Source organism: Lytechinus variegatus, chromosome 4 (genome assembly GCF_018143015.1).
Source record: "Lytechinus variegatus isolate NC3 chromosome 4, Lvar_3.0, whole genome shotgun sequence".
Classification (NCBI taxonomy): Eukaryota; Metazoa; Echinodermata; class Echinoidea; order Temnopleuroida; family Toxopneustidae; genus Lytechinus; species Lytechinus variegatus.
This window is the reverse complement of record NC_054743.1, coordinates 51,706,815-51,731,943: the sequence shown is the minus strand read 5'-3', so window position 1 is coordinate 51,731,943 and position 25,129 is coordinate 51,706,815. Positions and strand designations below refer to the sequence as shown.

The 25,129-nt window shown below is 35.5% G+C and overlaps 1 protein-coding gene across 1 annotated transcript in view; it reads right to left on the bottom strand.

The window, feature by feature from the left end:
• Positions 1-23,909, bottom strand: part of LOC121413056 (cAMP and cAMP-inhibited cGMP 3',5'-cyclic phosphodiesterase 10A-like) — a 39,591-nt gene extending 15,682 nt beyond the window's left edge. The window contains exons 1-14 of the mRNA XM_041605818.1: positions 23,578-23,909; positions 21,286-21,423; positions 20,610-20,653; positions 19,527-19,641; positions 18,945-18,994; positions 18,651-18,682; positions 17,476-17,575; positions 15,196-15,289; positions 14,724-14,782; positions 13,691-13,741; positions 13,047-13,105; positions 9,881-9,932; positions 8,895-9,037; positions 7,815-7,907 (exon numbers count right to left, since the gene is read on the bottom strand). Of these exons, the coding sequence (XP_041461752.1) occupies positions 7,815-7,907; positions 8,895-9,037; positions 9,881-9,932; positions 13,047-13,105; positions 13,691-13,741; positions 14,724-14,782; positions 15,196-15,289; positions 17,476-17,575; positions 18,651-18,682; positions 18,945-18,994; positions 19,527-19,641; positions 20,610-20,653; positions 21,286-21,423; positions 23,578-23,785 (1,238 nt within the window). The 5' untranslated portion in view covers positions 23,786-23,909. The remainder of the gene's footprint in view (positions 1-7,814; positions 7,908-8,894; positions 9,038-9,880; positions 9,933-13,046; positions 13,106-13,690; positions 13,742-14,723; positions 14,783-15,195; positions 15,290-17,475; positions 17,576-18,650; positions 18,683-18,944; positions 18,995-19,526; positions 19,642-20,609; positions 20,654-21,285; positions 21,424-23,577) is intronic.
• Between the last annotated feature and the right edge of the window lie 1,220 nt (positions 23,910-25,129).

Sequence of the window (25,129 nt, the reverse complement as noted above, 5' to 3'; positions counted from 1 at the left end):
AACACTACCTTTAAACACCAAACATGACATCTACCCCAGCACCAGCATTACTGCAGGATTGGTGTTGTAGTTGGTGCTAGTTTAGGACCAACACTAAGGCGGCTTGTCAAAGGTGTGCGTGCGTTTTTACCTTTATATTCTGCGGCGAACCCGCTCAGCGTGCCATTGTCCATTTTTCTTTCCTACGGGTCAGTGCTCTTGCCATTTAAGACGACAGCGTTCCCTTTTGCAGCGAAAACGGAAGCGTGCGCTTTTATCTTTTCTTTTGACACCCCCCGGTTGGCTCTCCGATTAGATGTTTCTGCATGAGCGCCCTCTATGTCCACAATATCGACGTCTTAGGCAAACTATTAAACGAGCGATCTCTGGTCACTGATCTGGATATCGTTGTGTCCTTGTATCGGTGTGCGTAGTTCAGTGGGGTGTATATTTTCAAAAGTTACGCTTTCACATTTTTTTGATAATTTTAAATATGCACCAAAAAATAAATTAACGTACAGAAAATGGTAATACCTCGGTCACATTTGCTCTACGGCGGCCATACAGCGAGTCGAAAACAGCCGTTTTATTAATTTTATTAAAACCTATATTTAGCAGGTCCAAAAACTGTTAAAATGACTGTTTTCGACTCGCCTTAGAACAAATGTGACCGAGGTATTTAGCATACTAGATCAACAAGAATGGAGTGCATGCTGGTGCGGATCCTGCCGGAGTAACACAATACAATCCAATCAGCGCCGTATTTATTTTGAACAATAGTTGGGCTCTCAAAAGTATTGTGGTCTATTTTGTGACCTCTACTAAAAGAAGTCAGTGGGTCTATACGATGGTCTATATTCTGCACATCAGAGGGTACAGTTATGTAGTGAATCCCGGGGGGGATCATCTGGTCCGTGTGCCCCTCCCCCCCCCTTGAGAGCCTTTATCAAATTTGTTAATGTAAATATGCCATTTTTACACAAGTGTGCCCCCTTTATTTGAAACTCACAACATGTATTTTAATGAGAACATGTCGTTCATACACAAATGAGGACCTTCACTTTAGCCTGGTAAACAGAGAGTTGGTAGGCAATAAATATAACTCAAATGTTCACATTAAGAGTAGACCTATAAAGAGGGAAGTTACATGGTTAATCAAAAATGTGTTGATAAAATATCAGTCGAACGTTATGTTATAATCTGCTTCGCCAAATAGGTTTTATGTAATATTGCTCTTTATAAAGGCAAGCATTAAACTACATTAAATGTCGAAATGTTAAGAAATATAATGGAAACCATATCAAAATGCACATTACGAAAAGAAACAAAATCAAGGTTCTAGTATGGGGACAAAACGAGAACAAGAAAACTACCCAGTTGATGCTCATTTTAATTCCCCGAAAGCCGGACGTTGAAAATGACATGGGCCAGCGCATTGCAAGCTGTATTTACCGGCTTACCCCAGCATTGACAAGGTAGATTTAAATTACCCCATTCTTGATTGGGGAGATTAACGTATATTCTTGAACATAGAGGTGGTCTGACGGGTTGCGGATTTCAATAGAAAGATGACCTCTTGATTGGTAGGGGTATGTCAAGGGGAGATTATCACTTTGTCAGCGCGGGCGACTGTCTTGATACTTTGATGTTCCCCGATGTGCCTTCTATTCGAAAACCGTGTTTGCAACAGTTACTAATCCCAATTATGAGACTATTTGGAATCAAAATGAAAGCCTAACTGCACCCTTTTCATAGATTTCGTTTGAAAATAAAATACTTGCGTTTAAGGTAAAATTGGAATGTGAGAAGGCCCTTCATAATATGTAAACCAAATAGTGTCACTTTTAAGCTTTATTCTTTTAAATCAAATGTAAAAATATATGTAAAATAAGCTCACAAGCCTAATCTAAATAGTGCGAGCACGAAGCGCGCGCTAATTTTTAATTTTTTATTTCATGTATTTTGTCCTAAAATAGCATTCTGGCAATGCTTGTGATCCTAAACGAGATGAATGAATTTAGTACGCATTGATCGTTCTGATAAAAAAGAATCTGTTAACGGCTACTTTTAATTATCTGTAAATGAAAACGTTACATATTTCAACAATCAAATAATGCGAGCGCGAAGCGTGAGCTGAAAATATTTACTTTTCTACCTGAAGAATAGAAGTTCTAAGCAATCTTTGTAATCATGAAAAAGGTAAATACATAACTAAGCAAGCGAAGCGAGCGCGAGGAAAATTTGAGATTTGTAGAATTGTGAGTGGATATGGATCACAGTTAAAAAGGAACATATATGATTCATTATTATTACTTTGAGTTTTGACATAGGGCCGGGATATTCTAAGAACAATATTCCATCATGTGAAAATTATGACTGTCTTCCTATTTCTCTTCTTATCAAATCGCGAGATGAAACTTTTTGATATTCCATTCTGAAAAAGGGACAATTTATCAATAAATTAATTAATTAATCTAATAAGCCTAATCAGAGCGCGAAATCTGTCAATTATTATATATTAAAAGCACTTTTGTAATTATGAATAAGATGCCTGAGTTGATATATTTTTAACAATCAATGTGCGCGCAAATCGCCAGCCGAAAATTGTTGATAAACTGTCATAAAATGGAGATTTTAATTAGTTTGTAATATAATTAATATTGAAATTTTCATAACTCACCAATCAATATGCGAGCGTGCAGCGCTAGCTAATATGTTTTACAATCTGACATGAATAGGGATATTCTGATAACTAAAATGGAATACAGGAAAATAATAGGTACCTGACAAATCAAATTGTGTGAGCGTGCAGCGGGAGCAGAAAATGTTGATATTCAGACAATAAAAAAATAAATTTTTACAGAACACTTTTTAAAAATCAAAGTTCGATTTCCGAGTTGAAATATGTTATGTATATTGATTTCAAAATTTGATATTTTGAGTTCCATATGTGTAAATCACCTAAAAGGCAATGCGAGCGTGAAGCAGGAGCGAAAATTTTATATAATGACATGACATAATTTTTTTTTAATTGTTTTCCCCTCATCTTATTTATTCAATCGTTTTCCTCCTATGTTTTTTCTCCACTCTTTTCCTCTTTTCGTCTTTCTTTCCCCGTTTTGTTTTTGCTCCGCAAATAGATCCAACTCTGGAACAATCTAATAGAAAGTATTAAACAAGCAGATTCAAGAGAGAAATTCAAGTCAATGTTAAAACTTTTTTTTTTTTTGGGGGGGGGGTTAAATAGCCTTTCCCTCCGCATGTGAAGCCCCCTATCGTTTACAGCCTACTGTGAATTGTGCAAATACTTTAAATTTTAGTGAAATTCATTCTCTCTTTCTATTTGTTCCGTAGCGTTTAGATACATATTTTTGTGCTTCACTTGTAAGTGGTATACAAATAATGTAAATTACTATTAATGGCGTGCGTTTCCCGATCTCCTTATCGAAATCAATATTAATGAGAGAGCACAATATTGTTCTCGCTCTAATGGAGGGGGGGGGGGGGGGGGGTCAGTGTTCTATCAAGCAAAAGACGTAGGCCTATATGTGTATAAGTTCATATCATTGTTGTAATGATAAAGAACCTGATGAATTCTGTTTTGGTATATCGACGTTCTTATAAAGTTAATGACAATCAATATGATTCAGGCGTACACCGCTTTAACTGATATAACATGCATCCAGAAATCGAAATATCTGATGAATTCAAAACGTACGTAGCAGGAATGGCATGCAGTTCGGATGTTACAGCACTCTAAATTAGAATAATCTCGTATTACAAATGTCAATTTTGCTAAAATGCACACAAACTCATAACTTGATAGACTCTGGGGGATGATATCGTTGATATAAAAATCGCATCTACCTCGATATGCAATCATTTTTATACTGCATCGGACTTGACATCCCGCAAAATCTTTTCCATAATTAGATGACCATCCATTCTCTTTCTTTTTAATCTAAATATAATCTATGTCTTTCAGGATCATGATATGAAAACCCTTTTATAACAAACATGATAAGTCCGGGGTAATAATAGCAGGGCCCTCTGGGAAAACAGTTTTCGGAACTGAAGTAGCTACCCTGGGTAAATATGCCGCTATTATTATTATTATTATTAAAAAAAATGAAAGATAATGGTAATGATTATGGTGATGTTGGTAATCAGGAACAATAGATCCGTTTTGTGAGATAATTTATGCGATTTTACACGCTAATCGCTACTCGATGATGGTGAAAGAAATCTTTTAAATAGCACAACAGAAGTCGGGGCGGTAGTTACTGCAAACACATACTTTAATACACTACATTATTACAAAAGATTCCCCATCGGGCGGGCCAACGGTCTTTTGAAGTAGGTTTATCTATTGAAATTACGACAATAATCACGGCAGCGGATATGGGGAATTCAAGACTGTGAGCTTCTAGCTCTCCCATTGTTTTCTGTGGCGACCCGCTGAGCATGCTATTGTCAATGATTCTCTACTATACGGGTGACTGATCTTGCTTTTTCATGATCATAGGCCAGGGCAATGACTAAGAACAGTTCGATGAGTATCAATGCCAAGCAATCCTGAAAGGTCAATAATGTTCAATTCTCTTGATGGAGAAGCTTATATCATGGCCCTATTTGCTTTTGCTTTTAGGCCAGTAAGTGTACTAACTAATATTAATAATAAATAATCACATTCCATCTATTTTAGAGCAAAGACCTAATGCTAATATCACTCTACATATCTCCCTGCAGCTTACGGCCCCATAATTTATCTTCACCCGTGAATTACCGAATTTTGAAGCTTAAATTATTGAACATAATGGCATCCTAGTATTGTAATGATGTAATCACTGCAAGTGCAATATGAATAAAAACATTAATTTAATTCTACTCACATTGATTTTACTTTAGAACAAACTCACCCCCCTCTTCTACTTCTTCTGTTTCTCCGTCGTTATTCTTCTTTTCCACCTTATCATTCTTCTTGTTCTCATCCTTCACTCCCTTCTTCATCTACTCTTCTTACTCCTCCTTTTTTAAATCCTTTTTTCTTCTTCATATCCTTTGTCGTCTTTCATTATTCTTTTTTCTCCATCTCATCCTTTTTTTTCTCCACCTCATCCTTTTTTTCTGCTTCTTTCTTTTCCTTCCTCCCCTTTTTCTACGTCTCCTCTCTTCTTGTTGTTCTTCTGCCCACCTGCCCTTCTTATACGTCTCCTACTGCTTTTCCTTCGTCCTTCTTCTTTTTCTTCTTGCGTCTCCTTTTTTCTATATCTTCCTTTTCCTCTCCGTATCCTTCCTCATCTCTCATTATTAATCTCATCCCTTTTTACTGCTCCTCCATTCTACATGTACGTCTGCTTCTCCTTGGTAATTCTTCTCCTCCTCCTTCTCCCACCCTATCGATTTATGATGATAAAATTATAATGAATTAATAGAAATGTTAACGAAGATAATACTTATAATAGAGAAATGAAGATGATTGCGATAGTAACAGCGGTGATGACGATATCGATAACTATGGGAGGATATAGACCATGTACAGCACAACGTATCAGGCGTAATTTCAAATATGATTACATGACGATTTCGATACGAAATATTCATCATAAATCTAGACCTAGTACATTAATATACACTTATCTTTGTAGAATAATGAAATCGCCGCTCAATATCGATAATTCTGATGATCACTAAAACAGAAAAGCATACGTGGGACAGTGTATTATAACATTGCCTCGAAAATACCTGACATTTGATGGAATTCTGTGCTTATATCGCTCATTTCTCAGCACTTTTACGACTTTCTTTCACAGGGCTATTTGGCAAATATTTTTCATTTATACAAACACTTCTTTGGTAAATTTCATTGGATTCTGATCGAACAAATTTTCAGATCGTTACCACAGTTGGTATTTATCTTCAATTCCGAACATTACGTTTAATACGTTAAACCAATTAAATGAAGTTATACTTTAGTCTGTAATATGTTGTTTTTATGTTGTACTCTCATACCCCGAGAGGGGATCGATAGGGTGAATAAAATGTAAATCTAAATCAGGGGCGGATCCAGCCTCCGCCAATAGGGGGGGGGGATTTTTTTTCACCCATATTTTCCCGATCGGCCGCCCAAGGTTGATATTTAATTATTTCTTTGAATTGGTTGTCCCAGTGGCGTAATGATTATTAAAGTTATTTAATAAGTCTTCGCATCATCTTATTCACTCGCCTTCCTCCTCTTCTTTTTTTCTCCTCTCTTTTTTCTTTCTTTCCTTTTTTTTTGCTCCGCCAATGGGGGGGGGGGCCCTTTGTAAATGTAAATCCAACCAAGAATCGGATCTATACAACATGATATCTAAAGGTCAGGGGAGGATCCATGACAGGGGGAAAAAAGGTTCCGCTTTTAGGGGGGGGCACTCTTCTGTTTTGGCTGCATTTTGCATTACAAATTCTAATTGTGCCTCTCATAATGGAAGGGGGCAAGGGCGGCTCCCCCCCCCTAAATCCCCCAGTGATAGAAGGGTGACAGGAAGTTTGAGGATGCTGATTCATTCATGGCATACTATTTTCGAAATAGACGACCACAATTTTGTAAATATCCAGTCCACGCGCATGCGTACTCTAATTCCGAAGACGCAAGTCATAAAATAATTTCACCCCCACTTGATCACGGTTTCTGCGAGGACACAACTCTGCTTTCTCATGAATATTGATTTCGATGCAGAGGCAGAAATCGGGAGAACCCCTCTCAAATTTCCGAGTTTTGTCCACTCTTTCAACTGTATTTCCTCCATTTTTTTCACCCTTCCTCTTATCATGCTTATTCCATCCCAATATTATTTTCTTATTTCTCTCTGTTTCCCCTTCCTTTTCTCTCCCTTTGACCTCTTAGTTTCTTTTTCCTCTTTTCACAATCCCTTTTGGTCCCGTTTCTTTAAAACATGGAGATAAAGAAAATTAAGAGACAATATGTTATCCTGGGGAAATGGTTGCCCGTCAAAAATATGAAAAAAACTATTTAAAACAGTTTCTAATAAATCTTTGTAAATCTTTTATATTTCTATGCCTAATAGCGCTAAGCTAGCTGTTCCGGTCATATTTATTTTATCATTCTATTTCCTTCTGTTTTTTTTTGGGGGGGGGGCGTTCTCAACACCTGTTTGAGATGCGAGTAATAATTAATATTCCAAGTCGACGTGAATTCTACGAATGGCTTGGGCCTACGAAACGAAAATATGTGGAATCTTATTTTCCCACCTAAAACATGAATTGACTGTCTTCCAATTGCAAACAAAGAGGTTTTCATGGTTATTGCAGCAAATTCGAAAGATCAGTAACGATTTTTGACACATGCGTGATTTTTTTTTAAGCTACCGTGGCTTTATGAATGCACCCGATAGATGCGAACCACAGTTCAGAACAGTGACCCGAACTCTCGATCCGACAGTCAATATGAACATGATGAAGGCACACATTTGTTTTGGTCGTAGAGGGAGCTATTTAGAATAGATTCTTCGGCCTTTCGACAGAAATTAAGACTTGCAGGAAAGACGAACAAAAGAACGGTGGCATTAAAGGGCCTTTGATGGCGGCCGTTCCTTTGAAGACAAGGGAACGTTGGGCGGGAAAGCCGAAGCGAAATCCCGGATGCGGGAAGAACGATGAAGAACGGTGCATGGACTTTTGACAAGCTACCTAACGACACAATCAAACCCTCAACTAAAAAGCAACCTCGCACCAGTAATACTGCAGGTTTTACTGTTGTAGTTGGTGATAGTTTTGACCAAACCGTATTCATAAACACCAAGCCACATATCGCCCATTTTATGGTAATTAACCTGTTGAATCTCGGATCTTGGTACGCATCTACAATATTGACCACATCGCCAGTCTTAGCAACATGTCCTGCTATGCCTCGGCTTATTGGGAATCTAGCATGAGAAAAGTGCATAGTAACTGTAAATATAAGTACATAATGATACAGGTACATGTAAAACTGCTTACATTGAATCATTAGGGCCACAGAAAACTGGGCGTTGTGGCGTACGCCTGCAATGCAAGCTATGTGGGGAAGTTACAGATTAATGCAGAGGTTCGAGCCTTGGTCACGTCTTTTGGATGGTGACATTAAAGGTCAGTCCCAGACGCATATCTGATTGATAGACATCTGACAAAACTCAAATACACACACACAGAAATATGTTTTACTCGAGCAAAAATTTGACTTAGAAAATATAAATAACACTTTTCATTTATTCTGGTCTGAAAAATGCTTGGGCTTTTATATTATTCAACTTTTTACCTTGGCCAAGTGTAATGCAATAAAAGTGTCTAAGCAATTGAAATGAATATATGTAAATAAGCATGACAGGCTACATAATCTTTTATTGCTCAGATGCAGAGCTTTCTATGTCAGGAATTGATTTTTAAAAAAAATTCTTATCTCACTTATCTTGTTGGGTCATGACTGGCATAGTCCTTTTGTAGGAACAAGATGAAAATAAAACCAAACAAGTGATGTAGACAAACAGATAGACACAAGGCTCAGAATTATGTAATATTATGTAATTGAATTGTGAAAATGATGTGTAATCAAATTTTTTAACATTACAATTGTAAACTTCATGTAATTCAGCCTTTGGGCTGCGATATGTTGTTTTTGCCAATAAATACCATTTTACTACTACTACTACTACCAAATATGACTGGTTAACCACTTGCCTACTGAAACCAGGTGATCCCTGTACAAAGCCTATGGGAATTACAGACTTCAATATGTTAATGGAGTCAAGACAAATGATTACCACATAATGGAGGCTGAACTGTGGGTTTATACATAATGGTGTTAGATGATCTGAGAATTAGACCATCACCTAGTAGACATTGTAGAAAATATGGGATCTAGATATCAAACTGACCTTATCTGGCTCCTCTTGACGAAGACTGGTTTCCCATCCTTATCAATTCCATCATCAAATAGATCAGCATACAGCTCTTCTGCCTTGTTATCAACCAAGAAGAGGGCACACCTGTCTGCACTCACCAAACTCTTAGCAAACATCTGTTACAAAGAGCAATTCAAGGAAAGAATGGTCATTTACTGCTGAAAATTTCCTGTAGAATACACTGTACGTCAGTGAAAAAGCCACAAAAACTGTATGGAGGTGAGTGCAGGGACGGATCCCATAATTACCAAAATCGGCAGGGGAGGGGCAAAATTTGCTAACAAGCAAAAAAGGTGGGAAATGTCACAACCATCAAAGGCACTTTCCTGTCAAAAATCTGAGAAACAAAAGGATAACAAACAATTCTGAAAGTTGTCAAAAAAGAGATGGAGCATGTGTGCCCCCTCTGGGTTTTGGTAACAGCACGTTAAATGTCCTGAATCAATGAGCCACTTGATAAAGTCTATTTAGAATCTCCTTTGCAATCTTGATAATCACACATATTGTAAAAGTTCATAGAGTTCAGTTTTGTCTGGCGTGTTAAGGGCTGACATCAAATAGTAAATGGGCAGACAACATAATTTAATAATATAGGGTATTTATATTGCGCACATATCCACCTTGTATAGGTGCTCCTATATTCAAGAGGCCATTGGTCATTCATACAATGTAAACAGAAAAGAATATTAAAGATGCATAAATTCTTCATAACGTCTTTTTTTAACTATTTTTTATATAGAACAATATTTATATCATTTTGTTTTTCTTTGTTTTCTTTTCATCAACTTTGATCTCTACTTTTTCATATATAATCTAAGATTCAATTTTGTGTTCTGCTTTATCATGTATTGTTTTTAAACTTTGATAAATATGTTCCAACAAAGAATAAAATATAGAAACTGAACATGTGCATTTGTAATTAATTTAATAATTTGAATTGTAAAACAGGTCCAACTCACCATAATGTGCTTGCTGAGGTCATCAATTGCTACAATGTCATCAAAGATTACCCTGCAACATTTTGACAGCAGAAGAAAAAAAATCAATGAAAAAAACAAAAAGCATGGTGCCTTGAAATACCATGCAAGCAATCAAATCTTTTAGCTTGGTCAGAACTATCACCAACAACAGTAAAAAAAAAAAAAAAATCCAATAAGCTTGTAGGAACACAATATCACCTCAGATGGAGTATGTAATCAAGATTGCTTAATTTAACAAAAATCAATCTAACACAAGCATGCAAACAAATGTATAAACAAAAGATATTAATGTGAATATATGTTTCAAATGCTTTCATGATTTATTGTTATATAATACCCTGATTTATGCACAAAATAGAAGACTGTAGTACACTAGTAATTAGGAGTGGGCTATACATGGGTCAAAAATACTTTTTTTGTAATTTCAATATGGGAACAGTTTTTTTTTATTCCTTGTAATGTATCTCAGCATGAAATGACAATATTTTTCTCTTGGGTCCGAGAAAAAAGTGTGCTGAGCCAAAATCCAAAATGGCCGCCAAAACCACCCAAAATCACAGTTTTGGCCACAACTTCTTTATTTGGTGGTCTTTTTCTTTGGTTTTAGTGTCTATTCATATGTATTTGGGGGCAGGCAATTTGTTTTTCCTATAATTAGTACTTTTAAACCATTATTTGTAGAGTTAAAAGGTAATTATAACTAAATTTTTCAACTTTTATAGCCCTTTTTCAGCCAAAAATTAGATTTTATCGTCTTGGGGTTCTTGGATATTAGATGGTATGAGGTCAACAATAGCAAGCTGCTTCATAGAGCTACATCGCTTTTATTCCTCTACTATGGATTTTACGGATATTTGTAAAATATATCTTAAATAAAAAAAAAAATGTTAATTATCCATAGGGGCTATACAGTATACAATGTATTGTATTGTACATACTGCACTGCATAAATGCATTGGCCACCATGACAAGGCATGAATAAACTATAGTGTTATACATGTAGAAATGAGCTCATAGGTTTATAATTAGATGCCTCAGAAATTGAAGATATGTTTTGTCTCAAACTGAGAACAAGTTATGTCAAATATGCTAATTCAGGGGGCGGAGAAAGGTCATTAACCCCACATCATGGTATTTACACTGTAGATATTCTGGGCCCCGTTGCATAAAAATTTACCTTTATGTTAACTTAATGGTAACTTTAATACATGGAATCATTGGTTCTGATTGGCTGTTGATCAATGTTACCCTGATTATATAGTTACCTGACCCCATAAGCATAGGCCATTTAGACACCACAACCAAGTAAAAAAAGCCTCCAAATGAAGAAGATATGGCTACATGTAGATATGTGATGTACGTACGTTATATGATATGTGATATTTTATGTGCAATTAACGTTGCTGGTTTCATCATGTACATCAGCTGACAAGCAATCAAATTCACAATTCACAGTCTAATTTTAAACATTAAGAGCTTATTTCTATGACACTATAGTTTAGATGTATGTACAGGCTTTTCATATGTCATGGTGGTCAATGCATGGAATATGCAGTGTAGTATGTACATGTACAGTAACAGTACATTGTATACTGTATTGCCCCTATGGATAATTAACATTTTTTTAAAATAAGATATATTTCACAAATATCCGTAAAACCCATAGTTGAGGAATAAAAGCAATATAGCCCTATGAAGCTGCTTGCTATTGTTGACCTCATACCATCTAATATCCAAGAACTCCAGGATGATAAAACCTACATTTGGCTGAAAAAAGGCTATAAGAATTGAAAAATTTAGGTATAATTGCCATTTAACTCTACAAATAATGGTTTAAAAGTGCTAATTATAGGAAAAACAAATTGCCTGCCCCCTAAATAATATGAATAGACACCAAAACCAGAGAAAAAGACCACCAAATAAAGAAGTTGTGGCCAAAACTGTGATTTTGGGGGGTTTGGGCGGCCAATTTGGATTTTGGTCCTGCACACTTTTTTCTCGGACCCGAGACAAAAAATATTGTCATTTCATGTTGAGATAAGGTAAAAGGAACACAGAAAAACTGTTCCCACAGTAAAACTAAAAATCACCCATTTATAGCCCACTCCTACTAGTATTAATTTTTTATATTTCCATTGTGGTAATATTTACATAATTCATCAAAATATAAAGAAGACTTTTACTGAGGACTTTTGATGAGGTTGATGAAATATTAAAACCAAAATCTAATGCATTCCCTTTTACACAATGAATGTCCTGCTTGTCTTTATGTACATAGAAAAATCAGAAAATGTTATTTGTAGGTCTTGAAAAATGTGATGGCCACTGAAATCTTAAACTTTTAAGAATGTGTTGAAGCATAGTGTAAATATTATGCTTCTTGACAAATTGTGTTAAGAATGCAGTATAACTGAAAATTATATCTATGATAATAATGGACTTATAAGAAAACAGAATGAACATGTTGCATCTAGGATATGAACCCAGACACTACATTAGTTTAGTTCTTTGTTTACAGCAGTTTTATAAAGGATATAACTATAACTTACACTGTAAATAATGGACGTTCATACTTCAATATTTGTACACACAATTGACGAGTGTTCCATAAAGTTGTTTGTAAGTCACAAGTGACTTTACAAAGGACTGGTGATCCTTTTTACTTAGAAACTAATTCAACACCATTGAAAGTCTGGTGTATCTCATTTACCTCAAGAAAGGTTCACCAGTTGTTAGTAAGTTCATTCATAACTTAAGAACAGCTTTATGAAACACCACCAGGGGAGCGTTTCATAAACATTTTTGCCCGATAAGTTGTCAGATCTGACACCTTTCCTTGACTCTGATTGGCTGGGAGGCATTGTTACCATGGTAACTGTTGGATAAAACAGGGCTTGTCAAATAAAATTCCGACAAGACCTTTCATGAAATGCTCCCCTATCAAAAAGTGAACAAGTTGAACAAAGATGGTGTTAACAAGTTCAAACTCTTAACAAATAAGGAACAATAAGGGTATAAGCGAAAAAAAACATTGAACGGCAAAAATATGTATAAAAACATCTTGAATTTCAAATATTAACTAGTTCAAATAAAACTAACAATGTTTTAACTCGTTGAACTGATTGTTTAACTCCCATCCTATTACCTAGATACTTCAAGAAGAAAGTCATTAAACTCCCTCTGTTTCATGAGGCCATTGCAAACCTGTACAATATTCAAATTGCCAATTAAATTTAATAACCAACGATAAGTTTAATTTTTTAAAGAACTGAATTGTAAGAATATCCATGTATTTATAAAAATACATGAATTTGTGTAATTTTACCTAGTTATTTTGTGCATTTTTTATCATTATTTAATGAAAGGTAGGTTATTGGACCTACTTTCTAACAACAGTTTCAGACAATGAAATTGTCTATTTGAAATTCAGAGAAAAATCAAATTTGTTTAAAGTAGAAAATTTATCTAGACTGAAAAGTAAAAATGTAAGAATTGACTCCTGTGTTTAAAAAAGTAGTACATCTTATAATCACTCATAATTATGGTTCAACAAAACTTAACTTCAGAGACTGTCTAATATTTTCATTAGATGTTACACAGGTGAATTTGAAGCAGCCAAACTTCTTGGGATGAAACACATCTAGAAGACATAAATATACCACAATGTGCATAATCTGGGATGAAGAATTACTTTGAATCATTTTAATATCAAAAAGAAGGTTGACCTATCAATGCTAGATTGAATTTATTTTTTAGCTGCATGCAAACACTCAAAGAATCAAAACATACCTGAACTTTGTCCAAAGCTATGCCTAGCCAAGTGAAGTATGTACCTGCAATCTGCATAGGTGTTAATGGTGAGAAAATCAATTTGATAGATTGATTGATAACTTAAGTAAATTATCTATTATATGCAGTGATTAGAAACATCCCAGCAATATGAATGTGGCATATCACTATTATCATTTTTATTGAATTCACTTTCGCATATTGTGACTCAACAGCCATCAAAATGCTCACTTTCTCACAAACATGACACAGATCAAGTATTAAAAACAAAAGTGCTCTCAATTGAAACCTTGAGGCAAAATTGTACAATACATCCCTGATCCTCTGCCTCAAATTACCAACATTAAGTTGCCAGGCAAGGTTCTATCTATCGTCATTATTTGCAAGAGTATAAAATTTTCTTCTATACAACTATTTTGACAACAATTTTTGGAAGTTTCACCATGATTGCGCAGTATTCACAGCATGTCATGCTTGACTGAACTCCAAGCCTTAAACTTTTATTCTCTGAAACTCTCCCTGAAATTATTGCACATTCAATTATTAGTAGGGTTATTGTATGTGTTATTGTTGATCGATTTGACAAGCTGTCATTTTAAAGCCTAGGAATTGCTTTTTCAATACATATGGGCCCGTATTCTGAAGTCAGGTTTAACTTAGACCATGGTGTAACTCTGTGCTAAAATTATGGGAAGCCAAAAGTGTCAAATTTTTTGTTACGTTGTATGTTTCTTACGTTTACTGTGCTCTTTCTTGATTCATCAATGGTGAAGACAATCATCTATTTATACTTCCTAGACAATTATGAATGATTTGAGAACCAAATGAGCTGATATATGATATATCTACTGTTAGTGATTTATGTAACAATCAGCTTTCCATACTTAAACCACAACCTTAAACCTGAGTTTAATTTAAACCGACTTCAGAATACAGGCCAAGGAAAATCTCACAATTCATTTTGGATAATTTTGGGGTGTATTGGGTTGGACAATCACAAATAGCAAACACATGTAGAAAAAATATAAAATACCTGTTTTTCTTCTTGTGTAAATGGAGTGCTACCTACATAACGACTCAATTCTATCACAGCTGTATGAAAGTAGAACAAGTTATTCATATTGATTGATATTAAACTGGCCTACACACATTGAAATTTCTCTAGTCAAAATCTTACTGGTTCTAATATTTTAATTAAAAAAAAAACATAGGTATATTTACCGAGGGAAGCCACTTCAGTTCCGAAAACTGTTCTCCCAGTGGGCCCTGATATTATTAGGCTAGATTAATTATAATATTCAAATTTTGAAGTCTCTAAACTGGTAATTTTCTATTGTGACTTTTCTTCTATCGATTCACCTAAATTTGTATGCTTATTGTCATTGCTGACTGATTGTATTTCTATTATTATTGAATTGTATGATAAAGATTGAATAGAAATGAAACAATGTAATCTCAAAACAAAATAAAATCAATAAATGAAGATAAGCTCCTGGTTGACTTACCCACAGTTTCCCCATTAGGTTGTATTAGAGGTAGACTCAGGACAGACTTGGCAAGACTACCATCCCTGCCAGTACCCAACGGAAAACGCTCATCCTAAAATGTTTGTTAAGGCAGAAAGAATTATAAGACGTGATAAAGAATAATGTTCATTCAATCTGCGTTTGAAAAAGCTGAAAAATTATGTATCAAAGATTCAAATGTCATACATGAAATTCAAGCTCAAACTTTCCCCTAGATACCTACAGAAGACCTACATGTAACTACCAATCCTTTCAAACCTTAAGATTCTCAACCTCTAATGTTTTACAAGTTCTGGCTTTAAAGGAATTAATAGGTTAACTAGCCTTTACACAAGCAGTTTGTGGAATTCTTTTCCACAGACTTTGTCAACCCAAACATCAGCGACCACCTTAAGGAGAAAACTGAAAACATACCTGTACATTGCTTTTTTGATGGAAATCCGATATGTATTAATTTTTTAAGTTCACAAGTCCTGTTATGCCTGTTTTCTTCCTCAAATTTGCTCTGAAATGCCTTGAGCATCTACATGTAATCACATGAAAAATACTACATTCTACATTCATTATACATAAATGTTTTCAAAGATACAATTTCTTCATTGTATGTTCTTTAGGTCTGCAGCATGTTTGGATATGTCTGTACTGGTACAGTAACAGCCCATGGAAAAGAATTTCAAAAACCTGTCCCAGACTTATTCTACTCTATGATAAAGGCCGATGTAAACATGTAGGAATTGTAAATTCATATTAAATGCATATACCAAATTTGAGATTTTATACCAGGGTTGGCATATTTCCCGCTTCGGAGGCTAATTTCCCGGACGCCGGGAAATAAGCGGTATTTACCACTTTTCACCGGGAAATATAATTTTCCACTAAGTTTTCTATAGGGATTGTCAAATTTTGAATATAAAAAGAAAGGTGGCGAGCATGGTTGCTCTGGTGTGTACCATGTGTGTGAGTGTGTGTGTGTGTGTGTTTGTTTGTTTGGGTGTTTATGTTTGTGTTTGGGTGTTATCTATGTCTGTTATAATGAAATGCTGGAAAAAATACAATAAAATACTAAAAGATCCCAAATATAGGCCTACATCTAATTTAGATTCTTCAATTTCTCTGTCATCATTGATGTCACTATCTCTGCTATCTCCTAGGTCATACATGTATATCGAGGATATCCTTATCTCAATGTGCACCAGACGTTCTTTTGAAATTTTCTTGATCTCACTGTGACAGATTAAAAAGAGAAGCTATTGTAAAGGGAAACAATGGAGCGTGCTCCAAGATTGATCAATTTGAATGACAAACTGTTCCCATGAAACATGCAGTAGCTAAAGTATGCCAATTATGTTGTTATTATATTCATTTTATTCATTACGCAAAATTATGTAAGTGCATGTCAGACCTAAATTGCTAAAACGTGAATTCATGTACAAATCCAATGCAAATTGTGTATTTAGCCAAAATTCATAAATGTATCATTATTTCTACTTTTTTAATAATTAAACTTAATTTGGCCTTGTTTATGATCAGAATTAAGTCTGGAACGATTTCCATTGAAAAAACAAAAAACAAAGAAATACATAAGAAATTTAAAAAACAATAAAATACATAAGAAATCGGTCTTGGTACCAGAATTTTCTTCATTCACAATTGTTAGGAATGCTATAAAGAATATTTTCACCAAAAAATAGCATTCTAGGAGCTTTATTTAGTGAATCAGAGCAAAAAGTATGATTTCATGAATAAATTAAAAACAAAATATATGAATTCAGTGAAATTTACCAATGCAACTGCGTAGATTACGTCATTCTCTACCATCATACAAATTTTTGTTGTGATCGCGCAATCCGCGACTGAGATCTTATGCCCCCCCTGGGAATGACAAGAATCAAAATACCCCGGGAGATTTAAGGTTAAAGGGAAAAGGTAAACCCCGGGAGAAATATTTGTTTATGTTTTAATATGATTATTCAGTTTCCAGGAACCTAATTTGAGTTTGTGTACCTATGTGTGGACTTACATGTAGATCCTATGTGTTTGGGTATGTACATGTATGCAGTATGGATTTTATCTGTTTGTTTCTACTATGAGTTTTGTGATTGTAATTATTTCAGAGCACTTATTTTCACTTGTTGAGGTTAAAAACAACTAAAATTATTGAAAAAAAATAATTATAAATCATATTTCCCGTTTTTTACATATTTACCGGACGCCCATGAAGAATTGAAATATGCACTGCTGAGAGATACAAGGACTCACCCCTAAGATGTCTTCTGTAAATACAGGTTGTCTGCTGTAGGCTACATGAGCAACGATGTTTGTACCCGGATCAATCGGAGCAAAAGGGATTAACTGGATGCTACAAAGAATCAACCAATGGTTACGTTCATGTTGGTTTTAACCAAATCTATGTGATTGAACTTTCAAATGAATTCCCACAATCACAGAACCTGAAACAACAGAAGTATTAAGTCTATGGAGAAGTCATGCTAACTTTTGCAAGGTCGTAGAGGCTGATTCATAACAATTTTTTAAAAATAATGTTGCCTGCTGGCAGTGACCAGTTGACTGTTAAAATAAAGAAATGCACAATAATTTCAGTGTCACCAAAGAATGAATATTATGCATTTTAAGTTGTGTACTTCATTGAGCATAAATATTAAAACTTTCACATGATATTAAATTTCAAACATTTAACCATCCATATAGGACTATGGAAATAAAATGGTTAATGAGCAGGGTATCTCGATTTTCTTGCTTCAATCAATCAACTTGTCTGTTTCTTACTTAATAGTAATTTGCTGGATGATTTTTGCTACGATACTGCATTTCAGCACAAGTCTATCGTACACTGATAGGGTGTTGCAAGTAACTTGTAATTGATTGCCAGTCAATGTTAGGTCCTAAAATCAATCACAAGTCTTGTAATCAATTGCAAATTTACAATACATTGACTGCTGGTCAGTTCCTTGAAGCAACTTAAGTTGGCACTGATCTCATCACTTGTAAATTTGCAGCTGAACTTTGAATTGACATCAAATATTCTCTTGTAATACTGCCTATGATACTAGTAGCATCACAATTTTTATTTGCCCGTATTCTGAAGCCAGGTTTTTACTTAGACCATGGTCTAAGTCTGTGCTTAAATTATGGGAAGCCCAAAAAAATCTGTTCATATTGTATATTTCTTATGTTTTCTATTTTGTTTCCTTTTGCTATCATGAGGAAAGATACTTAAAATACCATTCCTAGACATTTATGAACAATTTGGGTGTCATATGAGTTAATAAATTGGATGTGTCCTGTTAGGGATTTTTGCCCTAATTGGCTTTCCATAGTTAAACCACAACTTTAAACCAGGGTTTGATTTAAACCTGAGTTCAGAATACAGGCCATTGGGTTTACTGACAAATTTTAGTTAGCTTCATACATACCAGTCTTCCCCCTCACTGCACAAATATAGGCTCTACAAAATAGAAAGATCATCACAATGTATATGTAAATGATTAGATTCAATTATGAAGGTTTTCAATCATCAAAACAAAGGCAATGTTTTTTGTACCAATATGAAGTATCCACCAAATGACTGAAATAAAATGCAAATTGATTAATATGTAAGAGCTTAATAAATGAATTCATAAATACTTAAACAATTTATATAAATAAATAAAAGATCAAACAATTATAATGAAGACACATTTTATCCACCAAAAGTATGATATACTTACATTCTCCTGTGCACCAACCATGAAGAGAAAGAATTCATCAGCTTTCACAGCTATAAATATACAAATAAAGAAAATACTTTTAAAAACAGTGTACGTTGAATAAACAGTACAATACATTATACATGTAGGCCCTTTACTTACTGTTGAATGTACATACACATTATTATAAAATAATAAGCCATATTACTATGCTTTATTAACAGGGCCTTGATTTTCAAAGACTTGCTCTATTGTCTTTTTCATTTCAGTCCAAAAAATAAGTTACATGTAGATAGTGAAATATCTATTAGAAACAATATATCCAGCAGCAGTTTCCATGAAAAACTGATGACAAATCATGTCATGAAACACTCCCTAGCTTTATCTACTAGTTCAAGTGCCTTTTGCAAAACAAGTTACATTTAAATACAGCTAACCAATGCACTGATCCATTATTTATTAACACAATAGGGAATCTAAGTGTCATGTTCAATCAGATTTAATTCTTTGTGAAACGCCTTCTAACCCCCTAACTAGACAATTATATTGCTGGCCTTCCATAGATGAGATTAACTGATTGCGCTAAGCTGGATCTTCATTCACCCGTTGAGATGTTTGAGCACAGTTGATATAGAACATCAGGTATGCCATCTTGTTCCTCTATTCTCTCAACAATGTCAACCAGAAATGTCTTGATATCATCTCCTGAGCTAGGACACTACAAGGATTCAAGATAATGAATTTTACAATATTAACATTTTTTATTCATTACTAACTTTTTATAAAGCCTCTAGAAGTAAGAGAGCATGATGGTTTCCAGCTTCTGAGATTTCAATGTTGTCAATATAATTACTTTGATGATTAGTTTTTCTGTATTTGGCTTGCGTTGGCAAGTTGACAAAGGGGATGAAGGCGACTGATGTACATTTATGGGTGATGGGTCTGATGTCAACTGCCATGCTGCCCTCGATGTTCCCCAAATGACAATTTGAAAAGGTCATTTAATACCTTGCTTCCCTGATCCATGAAATAATGCAAGGGCTACTGTAAACCTTTACAGCATTACCAAAACAGAAACGCCACATTGTTTAAAAATCACCCATTATTCTGATTCATCTTGTCTTCTATTCATATTTCATCATCCAGATTGGTTGGGCTAACCACAATGTATTAAACTAAAGGAGTTCATATAATTCGATTTCACCTAAGATACAAAAAAAATATTGCTTTAGCATGTAACAGGAACCCAGCATATCAGTAATCATGGTAATGACACGCAACAGGGTCTGATAACAGATTGAAGATTATACTTTAATAGGGCAGTCACACCATTGGGCACAAACAATATGGCCCTTGAAATGGAATATCTATTGAACCTGGTTAGATCTGTCACTAAGTGACTCAACAACAAAACACCCAATTTTCAAATTAAATCACTTAATAAGAAATCGATATCTACAGTAGATAGCAAGCTGAAGGCAGAGATTTCACAACAAATAATGATAATCTACAATTTACTCAACTGGCTAATCAAACAATGCCGATTCAGTGGCTTATATCTGTAACCTGCACTGTGACATTGATAACAAGATTAATGAAACAGGGACCCTATCTTCATTAGATATGAACTCATCCTTAACATTCAACTCAAATTCAACTTTATTACAGAATCAACACTTTACTCACCAGCAAGTTTCCTTCTTTCACTGAGGACGGTCTCTCTTTCTCCCCTTTTGGTAAAAAAATGAAAGGATAGGAAAAGGCTTTAGGCCTAGGTAATAACATTCTGTGCCCCATGAATGATTGCAGTATTGTGTTGACACACATGACGTAAGCATGATCTGTCTGAATATAAGCAGTATAACCCATCAATACAGCACATACATATTTACATTACATTCCTTATCCATCATTAATGAATCTTTCAGATTTATTCTGATATAATTGAAAAGACCATTTGGATGGAATTGAAGAATATATTATATCCTTATCATTATTATTCTGACCCCATCAAGATATTCATCCTTTTTAATTTTTCTTTTCCACATCTTGAACCCTCCTCACTACTTTCAGTGTTCCTTTTGTCTGTCTGTCTCTCTCTCTCTCTCTCTTATACCCAAGGCCATTGTACCCTTAACAGATCTTGATCCAATTTGTGGTGCAACTTAGTTTTGACATCAAAATTTCAAACTCTTCATTCTCATTCGAGGCATGAATTCCGTATAACATATTAAGTATCAAAATAAGGACAACACAATGAATTTTATGATCATGTTTATGAGATCCATTAGTTATTTGCCCACATTTGGGGAAAAAATTGGGATCAGTTTTCATTTGAGTGGACTACATGTATATCACCCACCTTTATTTTTAGGCCTATCCTCTTTCAGGAACCATCTCTGTACATCCTCCTGATTGTAGTTATCCTTTACAAACTCTTCAACAAGCCAGGGGTTTTCAGACAGGTAACGTTTTACTTCTCTGGGTGTGGTAAGAATCCCTGAAAGAATACAATACTTATAAATTATAAAAGTGAGACTTAATATTTGATTTCATCCATGGAGTTTGATTTGGATCTAGACTAGATTTAGACTATAGTAAAAGTATACCAGTTGTCTCAAATTATTGTTCCTTCAGTTTTCTGTGAATATTTCTAAGACATTTTTCAAAATATAAATGCTCTTATATCTAGATTCTATTTCTAGTCTCGAACAAATTAGTCAATGAAGACACTCTTTCTGAATTTGATCTAGGTGTATATCTAGAATCTAACTTGGTCTTTGTGCCTATTTAATATGGGGTATATATATTGTTCACATATCCACCTTGTTAGGTGCTCAAGGTGCTCCTATATTACCCGGCTACGCTAGGTGTTCACAGCGCACACGGCTTCTTGAGGAATTACTTCCAACCGGTACCAATTTACCTCATCTGGGTTGAGTGCAGCACATTGTGGATCAGTTTCTTGCTGAAGGAAATTACGCCATGGCTGGGATCTGAACCCACGACCCACTGTTTCAAAGTCCGGAGACTAATCCACTACACTGGGCCACAACGCTCCACACTTACTTAGATCTAGATCTAGTCTACACAGTCTAATGTAAATCTATCATCAAGGCCTAGCTCTGACTAGAAATTAATAGATCAGTGTCCCGTTGCAGAAAGAGTTGCAATCAATTTTAACTCTAAAAATCATGCGCAACTTGATTTTCAACCAATCAACAGCGCGCATTTGGGACTTGCGTTTGATTTTTGACTTGCGTTTAAACGCAACTCTTTCTGCAACGGACCCCTGGGCTCTAGCCCCGGGACGTTGCGTAAATACAATGTATCAATGTTAACAGTAACGTTCGTGAGATCTAACATTCAGCGGAAACCAGTCCAGGAATTGTTAATAAATCCCCAGAAACGATGGTTATTCCTGTCTACGTAGGCCTAACATTAGGCCTAGATCTAGTCTACTAGGACTAGATCCAGATATAGTAGGCCTATAGATCTAGATCTATTTCAATTTGAAAAGTTTTACCCAACTGTAGATATGATGAGGGGTCGGGTGTCTGGACACTATATTTTGAAGCCTTCTTTTTTGTCTTTGGATTACCCTAAAAAAATATGAATTTAATGAATAGTTGTAAAAATAATTCTATTTTGTTTGTTATGAAATTAATAAAAGTTTGAAACTTTGCTTGAAATTTTTCCAAGTGACTTTCAAAAATTGATCGTCCGGACACACAACAACTTGGTATGGTAGGGGGTCCTAAACTGCGCGGGTCCTAAAGCTACGTACGCACCACTCATCGCGCGCGCATGCATTTTTCAATGGCAAATGCGCACTCTGTGTGTCGAACTGTGACTGCAGAGTGATGAACAATTCCTATTAAATTTTTTCTAGAGAGGCTGCAGTAAATCTCTAAATGCAGAGAAAACCAACAACTGTTAGGAACTTTGGAGTTATATTCGCTTTAATTTCATTTTATCCTATAATAATTTGAATATATTTTAGAAATTGAGGCACAGGAAATACTATTTTTTTGCATGATAAATCGAGTGCGTAGCTTAGTTTAGGAGTCTAGGACCCCTTCTACATCGGGCGGCAAAATCAAGAGGTGTTCGAAAAACACGACGGGATTTTCGTATTAGTGAGTTTTGTGATATTTTCTACTTGGTTAATGATCTTTACTCACTTTAGAATGTTTGCCACAAATTAGTGAAATATAATTTGTTGAAATATTAAAATTGGGACAGTTTTTATTGTTTGAAAACAAAGTGCGTAGCTTTACTAGGTCCCCCATCATACGTAATATTAGGCCTACCTAGACTATACCCAGTTGTTGTGTATCCGGACATGTTGTGTGTCCGGACGATCAATTTTAGAATCTCATTTGGAAAAATTTACCAGCGAAGTTTCATCAATTTTTAGTACAAAATGTTAAGAAATATGATAAAGAACAAAATACAAAGTTGTATTACAAGAAATGAATTCATATTTTTAGTGTAATCCAGACAAAAAAAAAAGAAGACTTCAAAAAGATAAAGTGTCCGGACACTCGACCCCCCCCCCCCCATCCTACCGTATTGTATTCTAAAATTAGTGAGTCAATGCCTGGCAAACGAGCTAATTTATTTAATCAGATAAATTTATGAATGTTGTTACCGGTTTGATACGCCATACCCTTCCTTCCGCGATCAGTCTCCCAGCGATCCCGTGTCGAATGAGGTCTTCCTGGGCCTGGCTGCGTTTGTGGTCGTGTGGAAATGGAATCAAACGTTTCTTCACTTCGATTCAATACAAAGACAGACTGTGATGAGTTGCCGGGCAATGGAGGTAGACGACGCTCTAACTGCTTCCATGGAGAAGACATTTCAATGAAAAACAATGTTCTTGCGAAAATACTGAGAGTGCAGAAGCGCAAAAAATGACTCGTTTTTTCGAGCGACGTCGAACTTTGGAACGACTAATTCCGGTCGCGTCGCGTAAGTATGCGCTTGCGCTTGGCCGCGCCGTGCCAGCCGGCCGTCGTCGCGCGCTATATGCGCATATATGCGTCGGCCATAGAGTTAACTCTATGGCGTCGGCAGCGTCGCGTACGTGCATGCACGCACGCGCACGTGCATATGCCGCCGTCGTTTGTTAGGGTTGGATGACATTTGACCTACATCTCTGCGCGCCAGCGATCGATCCCCCGGGTTGGAGTTTATGAACCAAAAAAGGGAAAGAAAGAAAAAAGGAGCGGAGAAAAAAGAAGAGGAGGAAGGAAGACAAGTGAATAAAGTAGAATGAGGGGGAAGCCTTGGAAAATAAAATAAATATGTTTCTTGTCACTGTATACAATTTTCGCGCTTCGCGCCCGCATTAGTGCCTGTTAGGTGATTTGCATATCTTTTTTTCAATATGGAGCTTAGATATCAAGTTTGGAAGTCAATATAAAAAACCTGTCTCCTCGGAAATCAAACTTTCATTATATTGTGTGATTTTCAAATTAATTTTTTAAGTGCTCTGATGACAGTTTTATGGTCTGAATATTTGCTAGCGCTGCGCGTTGGCAATTTTGATCTATCAAGTACCTATTATTTTCGTGTATTCCATAAAGTTTTCAAAATATCCCTTTTCATGGTCTGATTGTCAACATATCAGTTAGCGCTCCACGCTCGCATTTTGATTGGCGAGTAATGTATGTCTCAATGATTATACAACAAACTACTTAAAATCCCGGTTCGCGATTTGCGCTCGTATCCCGGGGGGGGGCACTTCCATTCACAAGTGGATACCATGCGCGACCATGGGGTCTCGAAAAGCACCCTAAACACGTAATTTCTTTATTCTGAAAATGCACCCCTTAACAAGTATTGGCGTGTGAAACCCTACCCTTAACAAGTATTGGAAAGATATTGATACTCTTGGTAAATATTCCCTGAAATGAACCCCTAAACAAGTACAGGAATATTTTATTGTTACGGGTCCTTCGGTCGTCGGCTTTACCTTATTTGGTTTAGTACGACCCAACCTTCTACACCTCGCGCAAATAGGACTCTAAACACGTAGTGTTGGGACAAAAAGGACATCCTTTATAAAACATTTTTAGTTGTTTTATTATCCCCGCAAATTCGACCCTAAACACGTAATTTTCCTAGCGAAATAGATACCCTTTTTTCATTATTTTTGTGTTTTAGACACCCTTATCACGTTACGTACGTAACGTTCCCTA